Source organism: Chlorocebus sabaeus, chromosome 12 (genome assembly GCF_047675955.1).
Source record: "Chlorocebus sabaeus isolate Y175 chromosome 12, mChlSab1.0.hap1, whole genome shotgun sequence".
Classification (NCBI taxonomy): domain Eukaryota; kingdom Metazoa; phylum Chordata; class Mammalia; order Primates; family Cercopithecidae; genus Chlorocebus; species Chlorocebus sabaeus.
Window position 1 is genome coordinate 28819061 of NC_132915.1, and position 13259 is coordinate 28832319.

Below are 13259 nucleotides of genomic sequence, written 5' to 3' on the forward strand. Positions count from 1 at the left end.
TTGGATGGCAAGTTACAGAAGCCACAAAGCACTCTGTCTTGGCTACAGTGAGCAATCTGACACAATTTTTTACCAAATAAGTGGAACTCAAGGCTTGCCTTCAGCCCTGATTCTCTAGCAGCCATGAAAAATGTGGGCAAAACTCCTAGAGTGAGAGACCTACATTGAGACCAGATTCTCTATACTTTGTCATGGCTGATAAAGCAAAGCCCTGAAAAGAGTGGTCTAGTCCATAAGCCTCTGCTCCCTTCTCTTATCCTCAATGCCTCAGCCAATCATTCAAACGACACTTTCAGCAGAACCCTTAACTGCTTCACACACTGGGCTTTACCTAGCACCTACTTAACCAATTCCCAAACCTAGTCAATCCAACCCACTTCCTTGTGCCTGCCATCCAACTGCAACCTGGCATCCAACATAGCATAATAAGCCTTCTACTCGTCCTTAACTTACTCCTTTAGATTCTCATAGAGGCAACATTAAACCTTTACTGTACTCAAGCTTCCAAATGATCTGTCCCTATTCTCATGTATCCCAGATTCCTCAATAATTGGAAAATAGGCACAATCAGAAACAAATTCTACTTTTCATATACCTACCTCTATACCCCTAAACCCCTGTAACAACAAATCAATTCAACATTTACGGATACCTTTGCCTAGCCTTTTCACTCTCCTTCCTGTTTCAGAAGAAAAATAAGTTTCCAGACCTCCTTTCTAAGGCCAACTCTTTCTTCTGTTCTCTGGTGCTACTCAAGAAATGATCATCATCTTCTTGGTTCAATTGTCTGGCAACCATTCCCCTGACTCCCACCTCTGTTAGATCTTCAAAATTGTTCTACTAATCTATAAACATACCCTGAAAAAAAAAATGTTTTCAGATCTGTTTTCCTCATTTAAGTCTTGATTCCTTCCCCAATTTTATTGCCAAATAAAGTGGTCTCTTGCTACAGGTATGTAACTGGTTGAACTCATAAATGTGAATCACTGGAAGGGAATGTGATACAAGTTATTCTTGATTATAATCAATCTTTTAAGTACGCTTAAGGGTCCTAACATCCAGCAGCCTTGGATTTAATGATTCTTAATTATTTCTCCCATTTATACTGTGTTTTTAACAAACATAATAAAGGAAAATATACCAGAGGTTTATTATATATGACAAACTGTACTTTAAATAAATGTTGCTATTGACTTGAGGACTTCTTGCACAAAGTTTATAGATTACCAATACTAATACCTTAAAAATGCTTTTTGAAGGATAATTCTTACATGAGCTAAGTAAGCCCTTACAGTCTACAGAATAATGATAGAAGTTATGAACAATGCTATGATCATGTAAATTGTCCATATACCCTTAGAACCTTATTTGATTTAAAAACTTCCCATCTATATAGAATAAGCTTACAGAAATAAATGTTTCCATACCCTCTAGGAAAAGGATCTAAAATAGGAGAGAATATGATGTATTTAAGGAAAACAAAAGCAAGCCAGTGAGGGCAAAGCACAGAAAACAATGGGGGAGGAGGGAAGGACCAAATTCCTCAGGGCCTCCTAGCCCAGAATTAATACATTTTGGCATACTCATGAGAACAGGAAGCAAATGAAAAGCTTTCAGCTGGGAGATGGAAGGATCAGGTCCACAATTTTAAAAGGATGACTCTAGTCGCTGTATAGAGAATGAAAGGATAGCCGACCAGAGTGAGTGTGATGAGCACAAGTGGGAGTTAGGAAGTTGCTTCAGAAGTCTAAGAGGGAAATGCTGGTAGCCGGGACCAGAGTGGCAATAGAGGTAGAAATAAGGAGATAAATTCCAGCTGATAAAATCAGTAAGACTTGAGGAATGATTAGACATGGGAGAAAGAAAAGGAGAGAGGTATCAAGGACATGTTGGTTTCCTGCATTTATATACATATATACATGGAAATGCCAGTAACACATCTTGTACAATATATACCAAGTTGTTAACAGAAGTTACCTGTTGAAAGGGAAGATGACTTTTACATAGTTAAAAGCAGACTTTTAAAACCACATAAATATGTACACTGTTTAAATATTTTATAATCAGCAGGTATACATTGCCTTCTACTTAAACTCACGTGCAATTTGCCTCCCTGAAAAGGATAGGAATGGCATTTTAGGGAGAAGGAACAATCTATCCCAAAGCACAGACACATGAAAGTACATGACATATTTAAAGAATATCAAGTCGTCTAATGTTTGTAGAATAAGAAGGAAAGACATATACTGGAACAGAGATGACGAGAGGATTGAAGCTATTGCAGAATATGGCCAGATCATAAAGAACCTTCTATCTGAGGCTAAAGAAATCATTCCTTAAAGAGTAGGAAATGGGGAAGCAAATGAAGTTTTCAAGCAAGAGGGTGAAAAATATCAAGTTTAAATTTTAGAAAGATTTCTCAAGAGGCAGTATAAAGACTGAACCAAAAGGAGACAGAAGACAGCCTGGGAGATCACTCAGGCAAAAACTTAAGGCAAAATCAGGGGCAACAGATAGAGAAAGGAAGAAATTTGAGATTCATTTCAGAAGTTGACAGGACTTGGTGATTAAGCTAATCCAACAGAGAAAAGGAAAAGTCAAAGATGCTTCCATGATTTCTAGTTTAGGAAATTAGTGATGACATCAATTGAGATAATGCAAGAATAGGTGAAGTGAGAAGATTAACAATTTCTGTGTTGAAGATAATGAAGTTTAAATACCTCTGGAGGCAGGGCAAGTTACCCAACAAGAAGTCAGACTATTTTAAGTTTGAATTTGAAGAACAAGGTCGAGAATGGGAGCACATGAACACTATTACTCAGAAGAGAGAATTTTAAACCTGTGGACACAGTCTTACCCTCAATGCAATTTCACTCCATCTTGAGGCAACCGTCAAGAGTTGACCAGTTCCATTTATTTTCATAGTCGTAAAAATTCCACAAAATTGTTAGTCTCTGTAAGCGATAACTTTAAAAAGTCAGAGCTTTTGTCTTGTTCTGAGTCATTTTCCCCCTTTCCTCTTTGTATGCCATTCTTTCTGTCAAACTATCTAGTTAAGGAAGCTATATGAGGTATAAGGAAGAATATTAAGAAAAATTTGTTATTCTTATTTTGTCTTAATTGTAAAGGCAAAGAAAAGAACATTCGACTACTCTACCTTTAGCAAAACCTAAGTTAAATAATGATTTACCTATGTGACTCTCCACTAATTTTCTCTTGCAAATCATCACCCCTTAATTAATGGACATCCCCAAGGCAGTCAACTCAAGTTGTAGCTTTAACCACAGAGGTTAAACAATTCAGTCCTGTTGTTGCTGTCAGAAATCCAAGTTACACTGTACCTTTGTCTAATCAATGGTGCCCTACTTTGGTGGGAGATGGAGAGGAAGGGACCTGTTGGCAAGGAAACAGCTGCTTCCTTCCTGAACAAGGGAAAACCAGTAAGGTGACAGATGGGCAGAGCAGAAAAGTAGCCAAAAATTGCTCTGGCTCCTGGTTGGCAATAATTTTCGGAACTGAGGCACAACTGAATATTTTAAAGTATATCAACAATTGAGAGAATTGTTTACCTGGGTGCGCCAAAGTTCAACAAGCCTTCCCACACATTTTCTACATTTTAAAAACTTTTAAGTTTGCAGTAGTACAAAGAGCTTAGCCTTAGCCTATGTACAGTGGGCAAAGACTGCAAGGCACTGTCCCATTTCACTTTAGGATTGCACCCAAGCAAATGCACTTTCTGGTTAAAAAAAAAAAAAAGGAAAATTTTTATTTTCTCTATAATATAGTTGTATGACTGACTAGAATTACTATTAAAATCTCATTAAAAATGTTTTCCTTAAAAGTTTACTTTTATATACTTAATTTGAAAGGATTTGTTGCAAACTTTTATAATTTGTTCTCTAATCATCCCCCCTCCCACCCACTTCGGTACCCAGAAAACTAAATATCCAAGAATTCCTGGGTAAAACAGACAACCACTAGATTGATATAACTAACGTATTTTTTTTTTTAAGCTGTATAGTTCTTCATCAAATGGAAATCGGCAAACCACTGAAAATAACATTAAAAATTAGTGTGGGCATGAAGTATGGAATTTTAAACATCAGTTTACTATGCTGATTAAGTCAACATTTATATTTTCATCAGAACTTAATAATCCCATAAATAAATAGAGCTCTCAATTATTTAAAAAAATCAAGGGATAACATATGTATTTAGACATAGTAGCAGCGTAAAGATGTATGCTTCAACACACTTATTGGGGAAACGTCTGAAAATATTACTACACTGAATTCAAAGGTATCCGCAGGAACCTGACATAGAAGTTCTCTAGAATAACATCATTTCAGGAAATTTCAAAAAAGAAAAGGGGTCGAAAAGGAAATAGCCTCAAATTAATTGACAAAGTTCAGCGTTTGCCCCAACTTGATTATTCTCTCTCTCCACTGCAAAAAGAAAGTCTCAGGATGAGTGAATCACTTAGACGAAAGTTCATCTAGTGGAATAAATGGAGAAGCCGCTTGGGCAGGTGACACAGGAGAGTCGGTGGTAGTGCTGACTTTCGCTGGTGAGTTACAAGAAGATCCGGCACTGCTGCTGTTTCCATCAAGGGTATCCGAAGATACACACACACCAGGATCTGACAGCTGTGCAACGTCAGAAGAAAGCATGTTGGTGATGCCCTGGAAAAATCTCTTTGGCTGATAATCAGTTTCCATTTCACATTTTCTTTTCAATGGTCCAAGAACACTTGGTCTAATGCAATTGATGGGGCTCTGGCTTCTCCGGGTGGTAAATCGGGTCGTTGGGCTGGGAATAGGGCTTGGAGGCAATCCGTTGCTACTTACAAAACTTTGCAAGGATGGCGAAAAACACTGCTTCCCAATTCCCCGAGTGGGTGACGGTGCCGGTGACACAGGAATGAAATCGATGCGCTTGGGGGAGGCGGATTTCTCCACGTCGTTGTCACTCAGGCTGAAACTTTCCTCCCAGGAGTGGCTTATCTGCATTGCGGTCTGCACCTCCCGTTCGTGGACCGTCTCTCGGTTGATCAAGTCCATACCCTCTTCTTGTTTGATCTGGTGCAAGCGGCTGCTGTGCATGCGGACAGGGGAGGCCGGTAGCAGCAGGCCGTGGCGGCTCGGGAACGTTGTGCTGTTCCGCCTGGCGCTCGGCGCCTCGGCCTGGAACACCGGCGAAGTGTCACTGAGGCCGTGGATCAGGGGGGCGCTGTTAGACCTCCTGAGGCCCCCGCCGCCGCCGCTGCCGCCGCCCTCCGCCGGGCTCCCGCCCGTACCCGGAGGCAGCTCCAGGTCTAGCTCCATCTTCTCCTGAGCCATGTCGGGGGCAGGGAGGCGGGGGAGGTGCTCAGTCAGGGACCTAGGATTCCCATTCCCCGCAGTCCAGGGCCGCCGCCGCTGCCGCCGCCACCGAGAATCTGTCAGCGGGCTGGCCCCTCTGCGCATGCGTACCCCTTCGCGCAGGCGCTCGCGATGTCCGTCCTCGAGGCGCCTGCTTTATGCGTAACATCTGCGCGGCAGTGGTAGGGGAGGGGCGAGGAGTGGTCAGGCCGCTAGTCCGTATATTCCTTCAGCAAATAGCTATTGAGCGCAAACTGGCATTGACGAACGTCAATAAGATTGTCATATTCTGGAGTACATACTTATAAAACGAACAAAGCCCTGAAAGAGAGGCCCATGGTGATGTGGGGCTGTATGACGGGGAGTGGCGCTTGGCCGAATCAGGGAGGGCTTCCTCGAGGAAGGAACAGTGTCCTGAAATCCGAAGAAGTGGGCGAAATGGGTGCGATGTAAAACTTCGCAGGAAGCGGGAAGCGGGAAGCAAGGGCGACCCAGCCAGGTGGCAGGCGGGAACCAGGAGGGGAGGAGAAAGTGTGGCCTGGAGTGGAGAGTGAGGGCTGGCGTGACGTGAGGTGGTGGACCAGACCACATTCTGGTCTTTATCTTGAGAACAATGAAAACTTAAAGGGTTTTCAAGCATGGGTATAATAGCAACTGAAAAGCTCACTGGCCTGCAGTCTGGAGAACAAATACTGGGAGATTAAAACGTTACAGAAAAAAGGCCAGAGAGGATGGTAATTTGCACTAAGGTGACTGTGTGGAAGTGGAGATGGAGAGAAAAGTAAATGAGAACTGTTTAAGTTAGGGGAAAAAGCCAAAACAGGGGATGGTATTGATACTGATTTACAGTCATAGTTCCAGCACAAGCATATGTGTGAAGTATGAAGGATTAAAGGAAAACCAGTAGGTCCTCACATTTTAAAAATAAAAACACTATTCTTGGCTCATATAATTAATATGAAACCTTGATATCTCATTAAAAGTGAGTTTATTTGTTCATTTATTCAGTCAAGGTTTTTTTTTTTTTTTTTTTTTTTTTTTTCCCCCCAGCATACTTACTATGTGCCAAACACTGCTAGGAAATGGGCCCTAGTCTGAGAACTTTTAATTCTTACTGAGGGGAAAATACAGAAATAAACGCAGGCTATTTTCAGATAGTGGTAAAGCCTTAGGAAAAACAAGATGGTGTGATGGAGCACTACTGATAGAAGGCAGCGGACAATTAGAGCTGAGATCTAAATGACAAGCAGCAGCAAGTCACGTGGACATCTGAGGAATGAGTATTCCAAGCAGAGAGAATAGCAAGTGCTAAGGCCCGAGGCAGCCATGAGTTTGATGAGTAAGCAGAAAAAGAAAGAAGGGCAGTGCTACTGAAGCATAAGAGCGGCGAGTGTTAGCAGAGGGTAAGAGTTGGATCTCATTCTGAGTATGATGAAAAGCCACTGGAGGGTTTTAAGCAGGGGAATGATATTATCTGGTTTATGTTGTAAATATCACTTAGGCTCTGTGGAAAACAGGCTGAAAGAGGACCACAGTGGAGGCAGAAGGATGAATTCAGGGCCTATGGCAACAATACAGATAAGAGTCTTGGACTAGGGTTGTAGCAGTGTCAATGGGGAGAAGTAGAGAGACTGAGGCTATGTGTTGAGTTAGAACCAATAGGATTTGCAGATGGATTAAATTTAGATTGTGAAAGAAATAGATTATTCAAAGGGGACTCATAGCTTGTTTTATTTAAACTGGTGAGATGGTAGTATTATTTACTGAGAGAGGAAAAGAGCACATTTAGAGCTGTAGAAATTAAGAGATCTGAAGCAGAAGAACAGAAGGTAGAAAGAACCAACATTTTCTAAGTGCCTACTCCCTGCTAGGTACTTTAAACACCATAATCCCACTTAATCCTCACTGCGTAGATATTGTTATGCTCATTTTGTGAAGGAATGATTGAGGTTCAAAAACTGCAAAAGGTACTACAGTCAGTACACGGAAGAACAAAGATCTGAACCAATTTGAATCAAGGACTCATTTTGAAAACCTGTATTGTTTTCTCTGAATTTCACATGGATTAAAGAAAGAGAATTTCACATGCATTAGAGAAGGATAGCTAATTCTGCGATGAAAGAAAGGTCTAAAACCAAAGTTGGGAAAGGCAGAAGAAGGAGATTTGGGAGACCAGGCAACAACAGAACCTAACAGCATGGATGTGCAGAGGATGAACAGGAGACACAAATGACTGAAGTTCAACTGTAAGTGGCTGAAAGAATGCTACAAATTATTCAATGAAAACAGGAGAGAGGAGGAAATGTCTACAAAAAAATTAATATTAGGTAAGTACAAAAGAACATTAAATATAGAACTCACTTCATAATACCCACAGCATATTACTGTTAACTTGCATATTACTAAATTATTACCAGTGTGGCTCAAATGTGCCAGATATTGTTCATCCATGTCTGGATAAACATAATAATTACCTTTACTAATAAAACACAAGGATGGTGATGAGCCCACAAAATGAAACATCTATGCTATTTGGTTCTTGCCTGAACACACCTATTAGAGATCTTAGCTGGTTTCCCAGTTTCTACCCTTGTCCTTGTAGAGTTGGGGACAGAGAATTGACTGACACGTCAGGTCCCAGCACAAATATTAATACTGACTGAGAGGCTTTCATAACTGTTCCTTATAAAAAGCAATTGCAGTTCTCAACACCAAGTGTACATTCGCATGCCCCTTACTCTGTTTTTATTTTCCTCCGGAGTACCACATGACATATATGTATATATTTTCTTGCCTCTTTCTCTCCTGAGAAGGTAAGCTCCACAAGCAAAAGACCTTTGTTTTGTTCTCTGTTATATGCTTAATATCTAGAACAGGGCCTGGCACATTGTACTCAATAAGTACTTGTTGAATCATTGTGTGAATGCATGATAATGAATGAAAGGATGGATTAATATAGCTTTGTCTAAAAGGGAAGAGAACTCTACTATTTGAAAATCCAGTCTAACAGGCTTTTCTACACTGATTCTAGGAGCTCCATACTTTGATATATTTTTTAAATATCAGGAATATCATTATTATTATTTAGAGCGCCCTCCAGCCCATGCAAGTGTGTTACTGGAACTACCCATTATGTGAACTAAGAAACTGAAGCCCTAGGTTTTCTTTCTTTTTCAACCATATGCTCATACAAATTTGATAGAATTAAAATGTTCAGTACTGAGGATTCTAGGCAGTGTTTAATATATTGAGTTACTTACTTCCTTTCGAAGGAATCAAGGACAAATGAGAGAAAATAGCAGCCATAAAATGCAATGTAGCCAGCTGCAAATGAATAATGCCAGAGGCAGGATCCAAGGAACCTCCCTGGCTCATTTCCCCCTTCTGGTTTCACTCCATAAATTAAATACCACTCTTAGTCAAGATTCATTCTCACTCTGAAGCCACAAAACCAGACATCTATTCAGTAGTTAAACTTATTGTGATTAACATTAGATTTTAAAGCAAAAGATATAACTTATTTTTAGGTTAAAAATAAATAGTTTAGGGCCAGGCGTGGTGGCTCATGCCTGTAATCCCGGCACTTTGGGAGGCTGAAATGGAAGCACTGTTGAGCCCAGGAGTTCATGACCAGCTTGGGCAAGAAAGACCCCATCTTATAAAATAAAAATAAACAAACAGCTTAAAAATGAGCATAACAATATCTAGTATTGGGACAGAGTCCCAATCTGATATCTAATTTATAAGATCGCAATGAGGAATAAGTGGGACTAGAATGTTTAAAGTGACTAGCAGGGAGTAGGCACTTAGAAAAATATTATTATTAGATAGTTTTCTTTTAATTTCTAAGGACAATTTTTCACTATTAAATTTCCAAATATATGACAAGGCAAATTTCCACCTCTGAATCCAAACTGAATGAATGTAAAATACAAAAATGTGTGTATGTGTATAATCTAAGATGGGCTGGCAAATACCTCAATATTCCACATTAATTAGCATCAACAACCTACAGTAAAAATATTGCAGAAAAAACTGCTCTAAAACCATAGGAACTTAGGGTTAACTGTTACAACCACTTAGGAAAAATGTTTTGCTGTACCTATTAAAAGAAAATATATTTATAGCCCACGACTAAGGAATCCTGCTCCTGACGATATTACCAAGAGAAATGAGGGCATGTCTACTAAAAGACATGCATGAGAATGTTTCTTGCATTATTATTATTTGTAATAGCTCCAGACTCAAACAATCGTAAACAGTTTAATTATACAATGGAACTCTTTACCCAACAACATGGATGAGTTACAATATAATGTTGAATGAAAGAAATTAAGTACAAAAGAATACATACACTATGACTTCAGTGTTATGAAGTCCCAAAATAGCCAAAACCAACTTAGAAGTCAAAATACAGTAGTCCCCTCCTACCCACAGTTTCGGTTAACCTATGGCCAACGTTGGTCCAAAAATATCAAATGGAAAATTCCAGAAATAAACAATTCATGAGTTTTAAATTGCATGCTGCTGTGAGTGAGTGGCATGATAAAATCCGGTACCATCGCGCTCCATCTGACCCGGGACGTGAATCATCCCTACAACCAGTGTATCCATGCTGTCTATGATCCCTGCCCATTAGTCACTTAGTAGCCATCTCAGTTACCAGATTGACTGCTGTGGCAGTGCTTCTGTTTGAGTAACTCTTATTTTACTTAATAGTGGCCCCAAAGCACAAGAGTAGTGATGCTGGCAATTGTAATATGCCAAATAGAAGCTGTAAAGTGCTTCCTCTAAGTAAAAAGGTGAAAAAAAAAATATGCTGAGATTGCTAAGATCTATGGTAAGAACAAATCCTCTATCCATGAAGTTGTGAAGAAGAAAAAAGAAATTTGTGCTAGTTTTGCTGTCACACCTCAAATTGCAAAAGTTATGGTGACAGTGTGTGATAAGTGCTTAGTGAAGATGGAAAGGGCATTAAATTTGTGGGTGGAAGAGATGAGCAGAAAGCATTCCAATTGATAGCAATGTGTTGCATCAGAAAGCAGTGACCCTATAATGAAGATTTCAGCAAGGGATCCCCTGAAATGAGTGACACCAAGCCACTTACTGCAAATAAGTGATGGTTACACCGATTTGGGAATAGGTTTGGATTGACAAATATAAAATTTACTAGAGAGGTTATGTCTGCCAATGAAGAAGCTGCGCCACATTTCCAGCAGAGCTGAAGAAGTTTATCAAGGAAAAAAGATACTATCCGAGTGAGACTTCAATTGCAACGAAACTGGCCTCTTCTGGAAGATGTCGAGTAGAATCTACATTGATAAAAGTACAAAAGAGGCACCAGACATAAAACATGGAAGGACGAATTAGCTCTAGTACTATGTAGCCATACACATATAGTATTTGGTTTCTGCGGTTTCAGGCATCCACTGGGGGTCTTGGAACATTTCCCCTTGGATGAGGGGGGACTATTATAGTGGTTACCCTTAGGACTGACTGGGAGGGTCTACAAGAAAATGTTCTATATCCTGATCTGTGTGCTAGTTTACACGGGTGTACACATATGGAAAACATTATCAAAATATTTGAAATGTATACACATTTCTATATAAAGTTGATCTTAAAATGTTCTTGATATGGACAAAACCACCATGGAATGTAAATGGAGAAGGAGAGAATAGGATAAGAATGTATGTACTTCAATTGGAAGGAAGATACCTTATTCAAGCACTAACCAGAAATCTAAACTGGAATGCTGAGCTTCCAAATCTCTCTGACAGACAACAGTATCAGTGGAAGAGAGCTAACTTGACAGTAGAGAGAAAAGAGAAACACACACACACCCCTAAAGTTGCATTTCATTGGGGCCCTAAACACCAGTAGACTCCAGCAACCTCACATAAACTCTGAAGACTTGTCTGAATCCAGTTACAGATCACCAAGAATAGAACCATCAGCTTTTCTTGGCCCTGTTCCCACAGTACCCTTAAAGTTAGTTACTTCTAAGAAAGCAATAAGGCGGAAATGAAGCCCATTTTATTGCCTTTTATTTTCTCAACTGCAAGCTTTGTGTATTTTGTTCAAGCAAAGTCGGCTCTGCTGCCTTCTCAGTGGTATCCTCCTAGAATAATTCATGAAATGGAACAGAATTAAAGTAGCATCATAGGAACTCAGCGTGGGCTGTTAGAACATATGTGAAGAACAAGAATTGTATTTAAGGACACAATTCTGGCCACCAAGAACTTATTTGGTTATTCTGATGAAAGAAAATAATAGATGATCTCAGAAATTTACCAACCATTCAATTTACAAATAATTATTGAGGGCCCGTTAAGTACAGACACCCTCCATGTTATCTACCTTCAAATTACTTAATCTAATCCTTAAAACTTCAGAGCAACAGCAAAGATTAGAAAATCAAGGTAGAAGTGTACAAAGAGGCTACTGAGCCCTCTCAACTTTGATAAACTGAAAAGCCATCACACCACTGCATGGAGACATATCCTTCTTGTGGAGACAGTGAACAGATAGAAAGGGGCCTCAGAGACTTGATGGAAGAATCTTACAGGCTAGGCCCTCAGGACAATTCAAGTAAGCAAGTAATTGTGGACTGTAGTTACTTTGTTCAGTTTTTTCCATGGGGGACTATAAAGGAAGATATTAAATTAAAATAGCCATCTAACCCCCAGTCTCTAATCCCTTAAGTCTTTTGAATATAATAGAAAACAGGATTGATATCTCTCCTTGTTCCTCACTGTCCATTTTTTGGTGCCTTCTCTTCGACATTAAAACCCTCCTGGCCATAATCCAAGAGTATAATCGATAGCCCTTTCTTTGGTGAAATGCTTCTCTCTGCCTGTCTGCTATCCTTCGCTTGAAGGATTAATCCATTTGTCAAGGGGGTGGGGAAACTGATGGCTTTATGGATAATGTATAAACTTTAAAACATGCAAAGGCTGCAAATCTCGTTGGATTTATATACTTGGACCTTTCAGCTGGGTGAGTGTTTGGGAAACTTAAGAGGTCAGTGCATTAGTGCACAGAAAGACCACAGCAAAGAAAGAACCAAACGTGGAGTCAGATTATCGTACTTGCAGTAGTGGGACTTTGGGCAAGTCTGTCAACCTCTCTAGGCTTCACTTTTGTCATCTATGAAGTGGGGATGAAGCCTTTTCGTTGTAAAGATAAAATAATGTGGTGTCCATAAAAGGCCTTGCAAACAGTAAAGGCCTATAACAGAGTTCTTTATTCACATATTCAGTGCCATGATCACAAAATGATCCTACCCTTTTTCTACCACTCTTACCAGAAGGCTTCCTCTGTTTTCTTACTTTCAGTTTGATTCTGTGGAAGGAAATTCTTCGTCTTCTTCCCTAAGGTTATATAGTAATTATAGAGCTATACATTTTCTGTGGTCTAAAAACTATGAATTGGAAGGTTCATATACAAGCAGGCACAGTTTCTGAGTAGGATAATTGGGCAAAACCACATTTCTAAGATCTTTGCAGCAGAATCTGTGCGTCTGGGAAGAGAGATGGGCACTGGGGCAGAGAGGCCATCAATAACTAAAATGTGGCTAGATCAGTGAATACTATTCCCTGCAGCAAGCCATTTGTTAATCCCCAACAGTAGCGGCTACCCTCCCCAGTAGCGCTGAACTTTTCAATTGGGACTAATCCCAAAGGCTTATTCTTATTTATTCACTTAAAACCCCATTTTGAATTACTGCTGTCATGTCACCATCCTTCTTGGCATACAATAAACTGCAGGGGAACACATATTTGGCTGTGCCTGACAAACAGGTTGAACCCAGCCTCTCTCAGATAAAATAAGAAGAGCAAAGAGGAAGAAACGGAGAGAAGATTCAAGAAGTTTCGGTAGTTACTGTTCCTTAAGGTG

General features: G+C 39.9%; 2 protein-coding genes across 3 annotated transcripts in view; both read right to left on the reverse strand.

Annotated features, from left to right (window-relative positions):
- PIP5K1B (phosphatidylinositol-4-phosphate 5-kinase type 1 beta) overlaps positions 1-13259 on the reverse strand; it is a 305606-nt gene that overhangs the window by 224815 nt on the left and 67532 nt on the right. The window lies entirely within an intron of this gene.
- Positions 1127-5472, reverse strand: PABIR1 (PP2A Aalpha (PPP2R1A) and B55A (PPP2R2A) interacting phosphatase regulator 1). Its single transcript, XM_007969428.3, has one exon. It carries the CDS (start codon positions 5463-5465, stop codon positions 4476-4478), a length of 990 nt encoding a protein of 329 aa, XP_007967619.1. The 5' UTR covers positions 5466-5472; the 3' UTR covers positions 1127-4475.

Excerpts from the sequence above, each read along its gene's own strand:
- PABIR1 (XM_007969428.3), bottom strand. The coding sequence starts at position 5,465 with ATGCGCAGAGGGGCCAGCCCGCTGACAGATTCTCGGTGGCGGCGGCAG.